This window comes from Rhinopithecus roxellana, chromosome 13 (assembly GCF_007565055.1).
Source record: "Rhinopithecus roxellana isolate Shanxi Qingling chromosome 13, ASM756505v1, whole genome shotgun sequence".
In the NCBI taxonomy this organism is placed as follows: domain Eukaryota; kingdom Metazoa; phylum Chordata; class Mammalia; order Primates; family Cercopithecidae; genus Rhinopithecus; species Rhinopithecus roxellana.
In genome coordinates, this window is record NC_044561.1 from 120,745,666 (window position 1) to 120,764,254 (window position 18,589).

At 47.0% G+C, this 18,589-nt stretch overlaps 1 protein-coding gene and 1 long non-coding RNA gene across 14 annotated transcripts in view; one reads left to right on the forward strand and one right to left on the reverse strand.

Moving 5' to 3' along the window:
• ZMYND8 (zinc finger MYND-type containing 8) overlaps nucleotides 1-12,637 on the reverse strand; it is a 154,798-nt gene extending 142,161 nt beyond the window's left edge. For 5 of the 13 annotated variants that reach the window (XM_010384162.2, XM_010384158.2, XM_030914211.1 and 2 more), the window contains exons 1-2: nucleotides 11,718-11,945; nucleotides 2,902-2,972 (exon numbers count right to left, since the gene is read on the reverse strand). In XM_010384162.2, the coding sequence (XP_010382464.1) occupies nucleotides 2,902-2,972; nucleotides 11,718-11,731 (85 nt within the window). In that variant the 5' untranslated portion in view covers nucleotides 11,732-11,945. Of the gene's footprint in view, nucleotides 1-2,901; nucleotides 2,973-10,486; nucleotides 10,558-11,717; nucleotides 11,951-12,588 lie in introns of those variants that run through there. The other 8 variants (XM_010384163.2, XM_010384161.2, XM_010384159.2 and 5 more) reach the window with 5 other exon arrangements.
• On the forward strand, nucleotides 7,591-9,658 carry LOC104678798. The gene is made up of 2 exons (XR_750241.2): nucleotides 7,591-7,770; nucleotides 8,032-9,658. It is a non-coding gene; the product is annotated as an uncharacterized LOC104678798 (long non-coding RNA).
• Nucleotides 12,638-18,589: the final 5,952 nt, after the last annotated feature.

Genomic DNA, 18,589 nt, shown 5'->3' on the forward strand with positions numbered 1-18,589 from the left:
AATTACCCAGGTGAGGTGGTGTGCACCTGTAGTCCCACCTACTCAGGAGGCTGAGGTGGGAAGATAGCTTGAGCCCAGGAGATTGAGGCTACAGTGAGCTTTGAGACCAGGAGATCAAGGATACAGTGAGCTATGATCATACCAGTGCACTCTAGCCAGGACAATGGAATAAGACGTTGTCTTTAAAGAGAAAAAAAAAATATTATATATATATATATATATATATACACACACACACACACACACACAACAGAAAATGACAAAATGACTCCTTCAGACTAGGTGGCCACCAAAAGCCTCCTTGAGGAGCCACCATCTGAGATAAGTCTGAGATCACAATGAGAAATGGGCAGCCTGCTCCCGGCAAAAGACACACAGGGGCCCCAAGGAAGGAACCAAGAGGAAGGAGGCCAAGGAGCTCAAGTAAAGAAATGGCACAAAGAGAACAGAACGTCACAAAGGAAACAAAGGTAAACAGGGCTGGCCCAGGTAGGCAGGTCACGGTGACTTCAGACCTGAGTGGAAGGGTACTGGAAAGTCATCAGAAGGAGTTAGCAAAACGAGACAGAACCTGATCCACTTTTTTTTTTGAGCCGGTGTCTCACTCTGTCCCCCAGGCTGGAGTGCAAAGGCATGATCTCAGCTCACTGCAACCTCCGCCTCCTAGGTTCAAGCAACTCTCCTGCTTCAGCCTCCCAAGTAACTAGGATTATAGGCACATGCCACCACGTCCAGCTAATTTTTTCGTATTTTAGTAGACACAGGGTTTCACCGTGTTGCCCAGGCTGGTCTCGAACTCCTGAGATCAGGCAATCCACCTGCCTCGGCCTCCCAAAGTGCTAGGATTACAGGTGTGAGCCACCACACTCAGCCCACTTTTTTTTTTTTTTAACAGAGATGGGGTGGGGGGGGTCTCATTAAGTTGCCCAGGCTGGTTTCGAACTCCTGGCCTCAACTGATCCTCCCACCTCAGTCTCTGAAGTAGCTGGGATGATTGGCATGTGCCACTGTGCCTGACCCCAATCCACGTTTTTGAAGCGTGTTCTGGCTGCTGAGGGGAGAGGATAGGAGTAGGAGAGAAGAGAGAAAGAGACAATGGTCCCTCAGCTTGGTCATGCTTGGATAGAATCTAATGCAACACCCCACATCACAAATACAAAAATGAAGGGACACAGCCAGTGTCCAAGCCCCCTGGGGAAGGTAAGCAGCAGAACAGGGACAAGACCTCCACCTCCTGGCCTCCTCTCTTCAGTCCCTGTCTCCTGCTGGACCACATTTGATTCTGACCACAACAAGGGGGCTGAGAAGCGGCTGAGAGGCACGTGTTCCCGCAACATCAAAAACACCTCTGAGAGAAGGTACCTTCCTTGCTCTGAAGTCCCTGGTGGCTCAGCTCTCTTCACCATCAATGGATCTGAAACCTCCTGCCACCCGGCACAGGCTGGGTCGCGCTGTGATGAGGGAGCAGCAGCCCTCTGCCTCCACCCAGCCTCCTCCTGCTGCTCCCCAGCACAAAGCACCCACCCAGTAAAGCCAGGCCTTCCCACCTGGGGTGCCTCCCCTCCTGTGACCGCTGCCAGAGATCAGCAGCCAGCTCCCACTTCCCGGGTCCCAGCCTTGACTACTGGACCCCCAACTTTGCCCCAAAATGACATGCTTTTTTTTTTTTGAGATGGAGTCTTGCTCTGTCGCCCAGGCTGGAGTGCAGTGGCACGATCTCAGCTCACTGCAACCTCCGTCTCCCGGGCTCAAGTGATTCTCCTGCCTCAACCTCCTAAGTAGCTAGGATTACAGGTGCATGCCACCATGCCCGGCTAATTTTTGTATTTTTAGTAGAGACGGGGGGGGGGGTTTCACCATGTTGGCCAGGCTGGTCTCGAACGCGTGACCTCGTGATCGCCTGCCTTAGCCTCCCAAAGTGCTGGGATTACAGGCATGAGCCACCGTGCCTGGCGACACGCTGTCTTACAACAATCCTCAAAATGCTTTTGGTTTCAGACGCCTTTAGGAAGTCACTTTGTGCAACACTCTGCAGCCATATGAGAACCTCCTTCCAGTAGTCTGCAGTAACCCTGTCCAGCCTCTTCCTCCCTTCCCCATAATCCCCAGTGCAAGGCTGTGTGTTCCAAGCAAGCACACAGTGACTTGTTGATGGAATGAAAACACCTTGGTACAACCATTAAGTTTGGAGATGAGCCTTTTCATCAACCAAAGATACGAAAAATACTCCAGTAGCTCATTTGTAAAAGCACCCTGAAGGTAAAAGCGAGTAAATGCTTCCTTTTGGGAAGCCTCATAAAACCTCTTTCACACAGACCAAATGAAAAGTACCAGTCCCTCAATTAGAAGATATTCAGGAGTCTACTCTAGGCTTGTGAATAAACGCATAAATTGTTTTTGCCCTAATTTGCTAAATTTTGAAATAATGCAAACACTGGCCCCAGCATCCCAGCAAGCTCTACATTTGCTTTTTATCTCTAACCCAAGACCACCACTTTCCAATGAAGCGGGCTGACTTCATCCCACTTCTGGGATTCCAAAGAGGCCTGTTGTTAAAATCAGAAAACAAGCGGCAGCTAGAGGCTCTGGTGGCTTCCAGAACACGCTTTATTTAAACTGTGGCTTCTGAAAGTCAGCCTGCGGAGAGGTAGCCAGCCACCCTCACTCATGACACACAGGTAAAATTCACTGTCAGGACACCTACACAGACACCAGGGAAAGAAAACCAAAAGGAGGAGAGTTCTCCATAAATTAGGTTCATTCATCAAAAAATCTTATATCTGAAAATCCAAGAAGAGTTACAACGTCAGCTCAGAGAGCCACACTTCACTGCTCCACAACAAAAAGAAATTCCAATTTCCTCCTTAGCTCTAGAATAGATAAACCAAGATTTTTACTCACCTTTGGAGCGAGTAGAGATATCCATGCCCTCTACCACCTCCTGTTCTGTTTTTATTTCCTCTTCAGCCAAGCTGAAACAGAGCAAATTATGTTCATGTTTAGGAAGGCTGAGAACTGGCCCCATGGGGGCAGCTATTGGGAAGTTCTAGCAACAAACCCACCTTAAAGACATTCCCTCATCCTTATCCAGGGCTGGGGGAAGGAAACCCACACCTGATTTCGATAAAGTGTGAAGCGTCCTAAAGGAGTTTTTTAAGACACTAGGTTTTTTTTTTTTTTTAAAGTCAAATTACTATTCCAGTTGTTATGCTATTGGGGAATGCAAAAGGCAATTTTTTAGACACACAATTACAACCTACCCCTGTGGGCCAATGAGAACCCAGCCTTCAAATAAACAAGCTTCTCATTGTTAACACAGGGTTCAAAGGCAGGGAGGTTGGAGGTGTTCTGCAGGGTATCCAGAATTCTGATCTCCGAATACTTTAGGGCAAAGAGTAACATTTCCCATACCTCCCCCTAAATCTTACAATTCCCTGATGAGGCAGGAACATGAAAAAAAAAAAAAAAAGATATAGGTTAAATTACAAAGCAGAAGAATATGCCCAGCTAGAAGCTAAAGACCTGCTCTCAAAACACTGAACCAAGGAGCACTGATTCCAGGAATCAGACCGGGGTCTCCACACTTCCAACACCCTGAATGCTTCCTCTCTACAGCAGGCACGGCTTACTACTGAGTTGTGACTAATTATCCCCCACCACAAAAGTGGAATGAGGAAGGATTATTCAAAAGACAAAGGCTAAGAGTGGAGGGTTGGGGAGAGAAGCAAATAAAGCAAGCCCCTTTGCTGGGAGGGTCTGTCACCCAGAACATTCTCTCTCTCGCTGCTGGAACTGGAGTTGAAAGAGAGCTGGCCATATAAGATCTTCCTCCTACAGAGAACTCACAAGCTAAACCAAAGGAAAAAAAATAGAGTTATGCTTTCATAGATGCAAATGGTTTGAGGTGCTAGAACTTTCCAAACATTCAGGCTGACACTGAAGCCGGGCATTTACTCCAGAAGCAATTCCATCAGACTGTGGTTCCACAGGAAGAAATGGGTGCATCACCAATTGATATGGCTGGAATTTTCCATTTGGAAGACTCAAAGCCAGGACAGGAAGGAGGCTGGGGAAGAGAGAATGTCCTGTTTGTGTTCCGTGGTCTGGGACTGTGACAACGCAAAAGGCCCAAAAAGACAGCCTCATGTCTCGAACCCTAGTATAAGGGGAAGATTTTAGGAGAGTTCCATGTTAGGAGGAGAGGATTTGGGATGGGAGCTAGATAGAAAGGAAACGATTATAGTTCAGAGTTAAACTATAGGAGCTTGGAGATGAAGAAAGGTAGTTGGTTTTAAATGAGAATATTCACATATTTAGCACTCTGATGCTGAGCCCCGTTAACAAATTCATTTACACAGCATCTGTAAAGAAAGCCTGCGACACAAATCACCAAAGAAACAACCGACATGTTGCCACAAATGGTTTTCATCAGGAGAAAGCAGCCTGCTAAATTTAAACACATCACTTATATGCAATAATACAACGGTGATTTATGGAAGGTGATTTCAGCACTAATGCTTTCTATTCCAACTTAAGGAGAAAACATTCTCAACTCAGAAACACACTCCGCCTGAAACATACACAGGTTGTCCAACTGGATGCTGTTGATGGGTTCTGGCTTTGGGTGACTGGAAATACATCTTAACAAAAAGCCCCATGCAGCCCTCGGAGATGGGTAGACAGTTCACTTCAAAGGAACAAATAGCAACCTTGATCTTTTCTAGCAACTAGAATTCTGTTTCCCTCTCTAGCATGAAGTATGTGAAATTCTAAACTTCTTGAAACCGATCCCATATTTTGAGTAATAGAGAAAACGCTAATCTGTGATCAAACTGAAATCTACAGTGGTGAGGAAAACAATTATGCAGAACTGAGCCCAAAAAACCCACTCGAAGGATTTCTGCAGCGATGAAAACATTCAAAGGTGTATTGATCATGGAGGAAGGCTGCATTCAAGGGAACAATTATTTGGCTTGTAACAGCCTAGAGGAGCTGAATACTTCAGGCAGGAATGCTGCTGAGAGACGAGGAAAATGCAAACTAGTTATGTGGTGGGTATTTGCTTCTGAGTTTTAAGATAATCAATGCTGGAGCAGAAGAGAGAGGGAAAAAAAAGTTAAGCTGTTTTATCTTTCCAAGTATTACAAGTAGGCACCATAATCACCCAACTTTAGCAATAGCACCACCAGCTTTAGCACAAGATTTCAAGCACAACAATTTAAGAAAACCATCTTTTTCACAGATCAGCAAACCATCCTTTCAAAAGGAACCCATGCACACACATGCACGCACACAATAACTTGTATTTGGCTAAAGGAAACTGCAGTGTCTATGCATTAAAAGGAGGGAGAAAAAAAAAAAAAAAAAAAACTTCATTTACAAAAGCAAAGACCAGAATGCAAAATTAGTCATTTTGAATAGCCACATCTAACGGGACTTCCTTTTTCCTATGCCACTGATTTCGGTTTGTGTGTGTGTGTTTTTTGTTGTGTGTTTTTTTTTTTTTTTGGTTTAGTGTTAAGAACTAGTATGTTATTAGGAAAAAAAAACATGAATATTACATCAAAAGTAGTGGCAAGAAAAGATCTGTACCTGTCTGAATTGCCCCACTGATGTTGGTCAATTTCGGTTAAGAACTGTTCAGTCATTTGGGGGAAGAAAAACAGTCAAATAATTGTTAAAAAGAAAAAGCAGCTGCATTTGGAGAAAATACTTTGAACTTCTGTCATTAATACATTAAAGTCTTAGAACATAGACAGCTTATTTCCTTCCATATCTGCTAGCTTCCAGCAACCCCGATGATTTAAATCAAAAACAATGAGACAACAAGCTCTTGTTTCAAACTGACATTACTTTTCTCCCTTTAAAGGTCTGTTGAGGAAACTGGGGGCCCGCAAAGAAAAAGGATAAAATTAGCTGAAAAGCAAACAATTTCTCATTCCAATAGGAAAATACACCATCAACTAGTTAGATACATTGTATACACCACCACCTCTTACACTCACTTTACCCAAGTCATTTGCCTGTAGATTTCACAAACTGATACATTTCAGGCAATTCAAAGAAATAACAGTACCTGCAAAGATAACCAAGACCACCCCATCCCATCTCAAAAAGAATAAAAGATTTCTTTCCCAATGCCTGAGCAAGAAAACCTATGCTTACTTCTTAACCTGCATGCACTGAAAAAAGAGCAATTAAAAGTTGCAGATGAACTACTGCACCTCCAGGATGCTTTAAGCCTTCTGATTATTAATTCTGAGGACTCAGGGATGGTCCGTAATTCCCAGGAATCTCATCTCCTCAACACTTCCAAGAGAGAGAAAAAAGCAAGCATCTAGTTTTGACAGAAAAATGCCTGGATACACAATGCCCACATATTTCTTTTCCCCAAGTGCCCCTACTATTTGACTTCTAAAGAAGAATATCTAAGCCATCTAGAATATATAACCAACATGCACAAGACTCTGGTTCTACAGATGAGGATCATCGCACAGCAATTCAAGAATCATGCATCATTCGAAAGGACTTTTCCTGGTTTTTACTTTCATTCAAAATACCAAAATGGTCCAGGCTGTAAGGAATATTTAATCCCCAAGGCATAACATCTTCCTCTTCTAGATTACAAAATAGTGAACATCAAAATTAAAAACCATGCTTCCCTAAATCTGCAATTAATTTTTTAAGAAATTGGGGTGGGGGGGAATGGTTAGCAGAGCAGCTTTATATAAGCACTCACCTAAAACAGGCAGAGTCATCGGTAGCTAAGCTATTTATGCAGGATTCTTAAAATGGCGTCTGGCAACACTGCCTCATTCCTGTGTTGAAGCTAAAATGGTAGCAGTTTGTTCAATAGCTGTAGCTCTTGTTTAAGCAGCCCTGCTAGTTTCAAAGCCACCTTCCTAAATACCAGAACTAGGAAAAGCTGAACCAAAGGACACCAACAACCCAACGTTTAGAAGCTTAAAAAAAACTCTGCAATGACAGGGAGAGTTTGTGAAGTCACAGGTTCCTAAGGAAAAGCCTTCTCTTGTAGATCCTGAGCTTTCAACATGAGGCTCTGTGATGAGGCCCCCTTGCCCTGGAATTAGGTGGGTAGAAGGTTAGGAATTGTGCAGCCCCGTGGCACAAACTGCAGACGGACAGGTGTCTGTGCAAACACAAAAATGTTCCCAGGGAGCAGGCTGGGGGGAGGCGAGGAGGAAGCCCAGTCCCCCTTCTCTTCTCAGTCTATTAGAAACCAGTTTTGCATCCATACCAAAAAGGTGCTAGGTAAAATGAAAGTGCTTCAAGGACAGCAGGCATCTGAAAAGCCAAGCTAAAGGGCTGCACCTCAGTCTACAGCCAAGGTAAAATAAAAAGGCTGTTTATAAGCCTGCAAACAGCCACCAAATACCCAGCCCTCTGAAGCAGCCAGTCCTAAGACAGTTAACATCAAGGAAAGACAATCCGAGTCTGCAGAGGAGAAACACAAGGAAAACATTCCCTTATCCAATGCACAGGATACTCACAAATTAGATTTCTGACCACCCCCAACAGAGCCTGAGAATTAACAATGGGTTTTGCAAAACCCGCTTTCAGAGGCCGAACTAACAGCCTGAGTGGATAACGTCATTTACTGTTACAGGTCTGAGCATTGGCCTCAGAACTCCTCTGGTGCTGGGAGTGAGGAGTTTCAAGGTGACTGCTTTTTAGCTCCAGGGGAAAAAGGAGGGCACAGTGCCCAAGGCCATGCCAGGGCAAGGACGGGCCATTGGCCCCCGCCAGCCGGTAGGTAGGTAATCGGGATGGGGGGGCAGGCTGGCAGCACACTGGCTGCAGAGCTGGCATGGCCACTGCCTGCTTGTTTGTCTGCAAGGAGAGTGGGAAGTAGGGGGGAGGGCAACCATAATCTTAGCAACCTGAGCCAAGGGTGAACCCTTGCTCAGATTTTGCATTTTAAGAGTAACCAAAGGGCTTCAAAACATATTCCCTTTTTAAATCTCTGCTGTGCAGTAGCGAAGGCCCCTTTGAATGTATCTTTCTTTCCAGAGTCAACCAGAGGCAAAGCCAGATTGAGGGTTCCCAGGCTGACAAATGTCTGCTGCCTCTGCCACAGGAGAGAGAAGGGGAAAGAGGGCAAAAGAAACAAAGACATCACACATTGGAAGTGGCTGGACTTTTAAAAACCTACCTTTGCCTCAGGGTTTTCTAGGTTACTGTCACCCCACTTCCTAAAAAGTGTCTCCCCTCCTCATATTTAAGACCTGATGCAGTCTCCCCACTGGTTCTCCCAGGGAAAGAAAAGGGGGAATGTTTTGTTTAAAATAAAAGGGGTTCCAAGAAAGAAAGGAGAAAAAGCTATTGTTTTCATCCCTAATTTATAATACAAGAGGCCCCCAATTGTTTCTTTCTGACTCAAATCTTTGAGCTGTTAATTATAAAAGTAACTGGACTTGGCGCCAACGGGCTAACTATGATCAGGCTCAGCAATTAGAAAAACTCTGTAGAAAGTTTACTGAGTGATTATATATAATTAATTCCTAGTTACAGACTGAACACTGACCATTTTCTGGAGCTAATAAAAGCAGTTACTCCCCCTCCCCCACGTGAATGCCACTTAATTTCCCAAAGCAGAAAGTGAATCCATCCTGGAGGGTCTTGAAGGAAAAAAAAAGGAGAGGAATCAAAAGCTTCAGTGTGTCTGTGTTTGCTCCTTGCAGCTGTGTATCCTCTTTGGGGACTGAGGAGGCAGAAGGAAAAAGGAAAACAGCCCAACATTCTGTTCCTCCCTCTGCAATTTACAAACGTGGCAGAGAGAACATTCTACCTTGATGAGAAAAAGAAGGGGGGTTGAGGGGGAAGAAGGGAAGGGAGATGACCTAGGAATGGAAGGTAGGAGACTCTTCTGTTTGGCAGATCCGCTTTTCCTAAAAGGAGCAAAGACGGTAGAAATTTCCAGAAGGCCCGTTCTTAGTTCGGCCACTGTAATTGTCAATCTTTAACCTTTCCTCCAAGTCTATTGGTTTAAAAGCTAGAGTAGAAGAACCCCATTGGGCTGCTCTGGGAGCCAGTACTGCCGTCCCTACCTAGTCCTGCTGCAATGCAGACATTTTTTTCCCTTTCCTGAAACTGGAAAATAATGCTACTTTGAAAGCAATTAACTTTTTACAGACTCATGCTTGGTAGGGGTCACAGTACCAGAGGAAAAGTAGCTAGCTTGGTCCAGTGTTGGCAACTTGCTGGGGGCTGTACATCTGAAAACAGATCTTGGCTCTCCAAACCTGTGGGAGCCATTTTAATGCAAGCTTTTAGAGGACAAATGCCTTGCCCTTAAGTTCCCTTCCAGCCCAACAAACACAGTATTATGCAAACGTTGAAGGCACCAAACCAGGAGTCTTATGATTAGACGCTGCTTCTAGGGAGGCCACAAGAACCTCAATATGTAATTTCCATTTACAGCAAGGAGATAAGAACAAAGAAAATAGCTGAGTGTCTGAACTTACTTGTTTGGGGCAGTGGCACTGTTCAGTTTTAAGTATGTAACATCATTAACTGCCTGCAGTTGTACTCTAAGAAGCTAAGCTGGCCTGTCTTGCACAGACTTTTTTCAACTTAGAATATGGTACGAAACATTACTCCTGATTAAATGAGCCTTTTTCCAATTTGGTGACAGAAAGTGGGCTACTGGACACTCATTTGAAAGAAAAAAGATTACTGACTCCATAAAGTTGACATAACACAGCAACTGAATATATTTCCTGCATTTACAGTCATGTCAGATTGGTCTCCAAGCTGAAAATTTACGTACTGAACTTCTAGGGAAATTCTAAAGGTAATGCTAAACAAGACTCTACTTTTCCCACTTAACTTCTAGCTGCAGCCTTAAGAGGTCAAGGGAAATGTAAAAAGTGACAAATCTTATGTGGGGCCAGCATGCATACGGATGGGTGGATGAGACCTGAAAAAAGGCCAAAATGTGTTGGTCAGTGAGTCCTGAATCAAACCCAGTCTGGTGGCAGATGAGATTTTGCACCATATGTAAGTCCTAAAGCATGAGCACACGGACACCACCACCCCCCGACACACACATACCACCACCACCACCACCACCACCAGCTTCTGCCCCACCAATGTTTTTAGGGCTCTGCAACTCTAAGAACAAGCAGTTTCATTACATTTCACAAGCACATCACCTACTCACAGTTTGAATATCCAAACAAACCCCATTAAAGGTCTACAGTCAAGTCACAATGAACTAAAACACTTCTCCCCTGACTCAGGGTAAACAGGAAGTATAATCTTCAATCCTAGCTGCAGGTTATCAGGAAAAACAGTGGATTCAAACAGTCACCTAAAATTAAGACACTCTTTAAAAAGCCCTTATTTTGTTCCTGCTAATGAAGCCCCCAACTCCTGCAGCCAAGACCCCCTATTACAAACAGACCCCAAATGTTCGCAAAACTCTTCAAACATGGTCACAGAGGAAATGGATTGCTTTACTTACCCAACAAATGTTCAAGCAACCGTCTCATTTTTCCACAGTTAGGAAGAGAGAACAGGCTGGCAGATTTGGGACTTGATCAAAAAGGAAATTTTTTTAAACAGTTACATGGTATTATTAAAAACACACAACAACAACAACAACAACACAACCCAACAACTGAATATGGAATGCTGTCATGAGCCACAGACATGATTTTATTTCCTCTACACTCCATCACACAGGAGAAGAGAGGAGGATACAATGTATAAAAGGGACAGGAAAATGAAAACAAGGATAAAAGGTAACATTAGTTCCTTGAAAATCATGCAAGAGTAGAAAACTAAGGGATTCAGAATCCTTGCAGATTTTTTCTTTTCTTTTTCTTTTTTTTTTTTTTTTTTTTTGCAGGATGTTGTCCAAGATCTCTCTCCCCACACCCCCCAGTCCCCATCCCTACTCCAAAAACTTCCTCCAAAACCTAGAAAACACTTTCAGAAACATTTGCTGGCTGTAGGCTGGCTTGCAGAACACTCTGTAGCAACCTAAGTCAGGAAAACAGGCTGAACAATGTAGTTTCAAGTGCAGAAGCTCTGTAGAATAAGAGAAGACCGTGTACAGACACCACCACCCACCTAGGCCCCAGGAGCTAGACTCTCCTTAGCACTGCTCTACTGAGGCCTCAATTCTTTTGCAAACACGCTCCTCTCTTGTCAAAACTTATCCAGCCTTCCCAGAACCTCTTTGGAGAGGCAAACTTGCCTGCTCTGCTGTCTGCCATGAGCTCTCCTTGGAGAGGAGCCTGTTTGCTTACCTTCCATTTTCTTCCCCCAGCAGGGCATGTGGCAAAAGAGAAGACAATAGTGCAGGGGTGGGGGGGGGGAACTGCTCAGAGACAGAGAGGGGGGAAGAGAGAGGGAAGAGGGAAAGAAAAAAGAAAAAGAAGAAAAAAAAAAAAAAGCTTCTTTTTTGGCATACCAGGATCTAGCTTCAAACTCTTCCAGAAACACCATGCCCTGGTGGAAGGAAAGGTGTGCCAGGCCCTTGCCAGTTTGCAAAATCAAGCTATGGCTAATGGCTACTGAGCCATGTGACCCAAGAAAGCAAAAAAATTCTCTCTAAACAGTTCCAAGTTAACATAAGTGCTCTGGGGGTGAGTGTGGCACGGCCAGCCACAGAGAAATCACACTGCTCGCCCACAATTCGGATGTCTCAGAGGGAGGGGGAAAAAAGATGGTTAAAAAGTCGAGCTTACCTCTGTGGATGCATTGTTAACACTGTGTAATGTCAATACTTATAAAACATGGAGGACAGGCTCCTAGTTCTCACAGAAAAAGGGTTTGGCACTTCGGCTGATGATCTGGCCGCCTAATAAAAGCTCATCCCCGATTGGCTGCCCTGGCAAATCGGAGTGTAAAGCCGCCCCGGATTGGCTGAAACACTTCCTGAGCGATTATCTTTGTGAGGCTCGGGTGAGCAAGAGCCATCCTGTGCATAGAAAAAGACAGGCTAAGCTAGGCCTTTTGCAGCAAGAAAAACTTGGGAAAGGGGCCCCCACACGCACTTCTCCTGCACCCTGGCTAGATTTCCCGGCACGGGCCAGCCAGGGCAGCCAGCCTGACCTGCTCCAGGGAAGCCTGAGGACTGGAGGCCCCTGGGAAGGGAGTTTCTTGGAGTGGGCTGGAACGGCTCACCCTCACCTGCCCCCAGAGAAACGGCCCATGTCCAGGGAGGAACGCCAGGCGTTTTCTAGAACAGTCCAGCAGGGTGGCTCTCCAAGGGGAAGGGGAAGCTGGGGAGTGGGGAGTCCCACGGAAACAGCCAAGGGGGCCAGAAAAAGGGGCTTGAGGCAGGCCTCTGAGGAGCTGGGGAAGCAGGCAGACCGGGGGAGCCACGAAAAATCAGCAGAGAGCAGCCCTGACTTCTCAGAGGAGCGAGCAGTAGCTGCTGAGGGGAGGAGGGGAGCAGAGTGGTCAAGTTTGCATAGTCATTGTCCCCATGCCCCTTGCAAGGCAGGCCACAGAGCCGTGGGCCTCTCGCCCTGCTTAGCCAGTCCTGCGTGCAAAATCAACGTGGGTTCCTGCCTCCCTGCCACGATGCCAAGGGGGACCCCTCACCGTCCTTACCCTAAGAAAAACCCAAAGCCCTCCTCGCAGGCCACATGCCTGGATCTACAAACTTCCCTTCCCTCCCGGCCCCTCCCCCACGGCCGAGGCCTGCTAAACCTGTCAGTTAAACACAAATCTGACTTCCGTATTAGCCTGCGATGCCTTCGGCTTCCTGCCTGTTAACCCTCTCTCGGACTCCGGGCCTGGCTGGGAAAAACTAGGCCTTGAGATCGCAGCAAAGGCCTGTGGAAAAATACCAGCTGCAGCTCTCCCGGCAGATGCAGAGAGAGAGAGAGAGCCGCTGTCTCTCAGCCTTTGCTTCCCAGGGAGGCGTGTACCTTGTGAATCCAGGGCACAGGCAGTGCCTTTCGGGCTGAGAAGCCATTTCAATCCAGAGGGAGACAGAAAGATGGCACGCTCAGCCCGGAAACAAGAGCCCCCATTATGCATCAGGCCTACCCCCGTAGGTCAGCCCTTCCTGCCACAATCATCCCTGTATGTGTGTGCCTGGGGGAGTTGGGCCCTCCTCGGTGGGCAGACAAATCCCCTGGGCTTCCTAAGGATTCTTGCTTCCATTTATTTGCACAGAGAACGGCTTCTTTTCGTCCCCCAAGGCAGATGGAGCAGCGATTTCACACACAGCCCTCCATTTGGCAGCCCCCCCACCCCCCATCTCTGGCACCACTCCCCAGTAAAATATTAACTGGTTGTTCAGAGCTGCTTATCATTCTACCCACTTCAACTGCGTTAGGAGGTCTTTGCTGGTATCCTCCCTAAAGCTGCCTTTACAGTTGGTCTGTACCCAGAGATCGAAAAGGACCTTAAAATGTCCAAGTTTTCTCGCTTTCTTTCCTTCTTCGGCATTTTAAATGACAAGGTGCTTAATTAACAGGATTTTTTAAAACAGCAAGCTGGAACCACAGAAGCTAAATAAACACCATTCTTTAGAGGCTGGAGAAAGCTTCCAGAGTTAACGCAGCCATATGCCAGGAGGCATAACTCCGGAGCAATAAAGTCTGCCCTCTCCGCCTAAAATTAGGACTTGTGGGCTTTCTTGTCCCACACAGTTCCCACAAAGAAAACGAAGAGCTGATGGCTTGCTTTCCCTGCCCCTCCAACCCCCACATGGACAACAGATGCCCACTGCTGGTACATAAATTCTTCCTGGCCGGGAATCTCATATCAAACAGGCTCAGGAACGAGCTGGGAATTGAAACTCGCTGTAATGCAGGGCAGGACCCAAGCTTTATGAAAACGGACAGGATGTTGCTGTTGTTACTGTTTTAGACTGCTGAGGCCAAGCTGCAGGGAGGGACAGTTCCATGGCCACCCAACCTGACAAAGCTCCAGCGCTCAGGACAGCAGGCCTGGGCCTCACCAGAAGGGAGGGGCCTGCTCTTCCTGGAGGTAGAAAGCTGCATGGGGAGACCAAATGGGAGGAGGCGAGAGGTGGAGGCCACAGTGAAGCAGTGCGTGCTCGGTGCTCGCCCTCCTAGCTGTGTGGGCAGCGGCCCTCCACCACCATCCCATATGGAATGCTGTTTGTTTCTGCGGGTGCTGCTTTGAGGGGAACAAACAGGACTGTGGGGTTGGTGGCAGATCTGGCATGCAGCTAATTCCACGAACCAATGAGGAAATAAAATATGCCGCTGGTGTGCGTGGTGGATTTTAACCTGGGATTAAAGCTTGTTGCATAAGCAGCTACAGCATCCTCCCCGCCTCCCTCCCTCTCTCTGATCACTTGATCACTTGAAATGTTTTCTGGGGCAAAGAGCAGGAAGCTGCTGGCTTATTCTGGCAGCTCTGCTCTGTTTGAGGAATGCTGTTGGCATTCGGGTAGGTCTGAGGTTATCTGGAAAACAGCAATTCGACTGGGGACAGACACAAAAGTATGGTGGCAGATGGAATCCTGGGAGGAACACAGATTGAAAAGAAAGCCTGGGGCAGAGGCCTACGAAGGGCTGGTCCTGGGCTTGATGGAATGTGGCTGATAAGCAGGAAATAAAACCAAATGTTGCAGGTCTCAATCTAGAAATCCATTCAGCAGCTCCTCTTAAAGCCCCACTGCAGTGAGTATCCCAGCAGCTACTTCTAAATTAGTGCTTTACATAGACTGATTCCTGAAGTAGGTGACATTGTTAGAAACCTGGAACTAAGCCCAGAGAGGTGAAGTGAGCTGCCCAAGGTCACACAGCTGGGAAGTGCCAGAGATCAGACGCCCCTCCCCGTTAGCACTTCACATCCCTAAACTCTGTACCTTCACCTGCCTCTAAAGAAAAGAACCAAAGCAAAGCCGAACCAAGCACAGCAGAAACAATGAGGCTAAAACCTACCAACAGCAACTGCATAATCTGTGTTTTATTTTAGGAGGTAGACCAGTTTTGTTTGTTTGTTTTTCGATACAGTGTCTCGCTCTGTTGCCCAGGCTGGAGTGCAGTGGTGTGATCACAACACAGTGCTGCAACCTGAAGAAGACCAACCCTATTGAGGTGGGTTTTCAGTACTGAATGATGGCGCTGAAGGGAACTTTTAGATTAGACTCATTCAAAGGCCCCTCATTACAGACTGAGGCCCAGAGGAAGCGACCCTCTCCCTCCCAACCTCCAGCAAGATGCAAGATGTCAAGGGAGAACACTTTGCCGTCTCTAAAATTAGGCTTTTATATTCCATGAAACCAGTGGTTCTCAACCATGGGGGGTTTTGCCCTCCAGGGGACATTTGGCAGTGCCTGGAGACATGTGGGTTGTCACAGCTAGGGAGGTTGTATTACTGGTATCTAGTGGGTAGAGGCCAGGGATGATGCAAAACATCCTATGGTACACAGGACCAGCCCCCCACAATAAGGAAGTATCTGATCCAAAATGTCCAAGGTTGGGAAACCCTGGCTTTCAGCCCTTTAAGGAAAGTGAAGACAAAAGTCCAATCATTCTGCCTCTGGCTAGAAAAGCCAGCACAGGCCTAAACAAGCAGGTTCCTTGGTGATATTAATAAGCAATGAGCTAATAAAAATAGATTAAAACATGTCTCTCTTAATATTCCCAGGGTACAGAGAGGATCGGGGTACAGAATCAGGCTGTAGGGAGCCAGGCAGAGTGTCACAGTAACAACGCTGGTCTCGAGGGAGAGGAAGGGCTGGCCCCGAGGGAGAGGAAGGGCTGGCCCCAGCTCCCTTCCCCCAGCACCTTATGAGCTGAGGCCTGGCCTCCCTGAAATGGCTCGCCCGTTCCGCTGGCCTCCAGCCAGGCGAGCAGCGGCAGGAGCGGCCCCACAAGCTGCATCCCGAGATAGCCTGTTCGGCTGTCTCCGAAAATAAGCACACTTGCAGTTATCAGCCTCCAGCTACAGCAGGCCTCTCTGACCGTTACGCGAAATGGACAGGATTGAGGCAGGGACGTGTTTTAAATATCTTGTTTTATTTTGTTCCTTTTTGGCCAATTAGAACCGAGGCCAACTTCGGGCACAGTGTCAGAAGGGCTCACCTTCAGAGCCTGGAGCTGATTGCATCATGTTACAGCCACACATGTTACAGCCACAAAGAGGCAGATAGGAGCCTCCCTCCCTTGCTGAAGATGCTTACGAGGAGAGGGGTGTGGAGTTTTGTTTTGTTTTGTTTTTTTACCTCTTTCTAGGAGGGACTGGCAGGATTAGGCAAATGGCGGGAGGGAAAACAAAAAGGGCTGGTGGAAAGGGCAGGGGGTGAATGATCGCGCCTCATCAGGCAGATGGCCATAGCGCGCGCGGGTAGGGCGCCGAGCAAGGGATGCAGGAGCACAAGGAAAATAAAAGCAGGAAAATTCAGGCCCTACTCTTTTTTCTTCCTAGCAATTACTTTTATGGGCAGAAGACTACGGATTTATTCGCTGTGTTTCTCCCTCCCACTAGAACAGTGGTTTTGCCCCCGCAAGGGGACATTTAGCAATGTCTAGGGACATTTTGGGTTGTCTCCATTTTGGGTTGTAAGATCTTTCAGGCAAGTGGGGAGTGCTACTGCCATCTAGTACTGCCAAACATCCTACAATGCACAGGACAAGACCCCACAGCAGAGAATTAGCCAGCCTCAAACGTCAATAGTGCAGAGGCTGAGAAGCTGTGCACCAGGCTGAGCGCTTCACAAGGCAAGGAAGGACCTTGTCTGAATTCTTCACCATCATGCCCTCAAGAGTCGAACACAGCACTTGACATATATTAGAGCTCAGTAGAACGCCATCTCCCATCCGGATGGTTGCAAGAATCTTACCTGAGCTCTCTGCTTCTGCCCTTGCAAACACTTGTACACATGCACTCACATACACATACGCACACCATACCACCCAGGCTGCCAATGATCCTTTTATTTTATTTTTTTTCTCTCCTTTTTTTTTTTTTTTTTTTGAGACAAAGTCTTACTCTGTCGCCCAGGCTAGAGTGCAGTGGCACAATCTCAGCTCACTGCAACCTCCGTATCCCATGATCATGCAATTCTCCTGCCTCAGCCTCCTAAGTAGCTGGGATTACAGGCACATACCACCACACCAGCTAGTTTTTTTGTGTCTTTAGTAGAGACGGGGGTTTCACCATGTTGGCCAGGATGGTCTCGATCTCCTGACCTCATGATCTGCCTGCCTTGGCCTCCCAAAGTGCTGGGATTAGAGGCATGAGCCATCGTTCCCAGCCACTTACTTATTTATTTATTTATTTGTTTGTTTGTTTATTTTCTGAGACACAGCCTCACGATTCTGCTGCCTCAGCCTCCTGAGTAGCTGGGATTACAGGTGCAAACCACCACACCCGGCTAATTTTTTTTTGTATTTTTAGTAGAGATGGGGTTTCAAATTTCACCATGTTGGCCAGGCTAGTCAGGAACTCCTGAGCTCAAGTGATCTGCCCACCTTGGCCTCTCAAAGTGCTGGGATTACAAGCGTAAGCCACCATGCCCAGTCTGCCAGTGATCCTTTCAAAACACAAGTCAGCTCCTGTCCTTCCTCTGCTCAAAATCCATCAATGACTGCTATTTCTCAGTAACAGCCCAAGTCCGGAAAATGACCCACCAGCCTCCCGGATGGCGCTGTGCCCTTCTGATCTCCGACCATCTCCCTCCACCCTCCTGCGGCTTGCTCTGCTCCAGCCACTCAGATCATCCACCTGTTCTTTCCATTCTCTAACTTGTTCTCTTCTCCTTGGAGCCGTGGTACTTGATCTTCTACTCTGATCCTTCCTACAATCAACGGATCTGTCCACTTCCCCAAACCACCCAGCAGCAAGCCATTTCCTCTGCGGGGCCTCAACACGTCTACATCTTCCCTCCTGCTTCTGAAAGGATTCCCCACAGCCAACAAGGCGTCTCCCCTGCTGCACCCTCCATCAGATGTCTTCCCATTTGAGCCCTGGCTTAACAACCAGCCCCATTTCTCTTGCACCTGTAACTTTTTTCCTTTCTCTTCCCCACATCAAGAAGCACAACTGTGCAGTGATTGAGTGTGTGGCTGCTGCTGCCACACTCTCTGGGTGTGGATCCCAGCCACACCACTTGCCAGCTGTGCAGCCTTGCTTGAAGTACTAAATTCTCTGTGCCTTGTTTTTCTCATCAGTACAATGGGAAGAATAATAATAAGTACCTGGAATCATTGAATAAATCATTTCTTTTTTTTTTTTTTTTGAGACGGAGTCTCGCTCTGTCGCCCAGGCTGGAGTGCAGTGGCCGGATCTCAGCTCACTGCAAGCTCCGCCTCCCGGGTTTTACGCCATTCTCCTGCCTCAGCCTCCCGAGTAGCTGGGACTACAGGTGCCCGCCACCTCGCCCGGCTAGTTTTTTGTATTTTTTAGTAGAGACGGGGTTTCACCATGTTAGCCAGGATGGTCTCGATCTCCTGACCTCGTGATCCGCCCGTCTCGGCCTCCCAAAGTGCTGGGATTACAGGCTTGAGCCACCGCGCCCGGCCAACGAATAAATCATTTCTACCAAGAGCTTGCAGCAACATTGCACAGAATCAGCACTCATTTAGTTGCTGTTACTATTTCACTCTTGGCTCAGTCTTTTTTT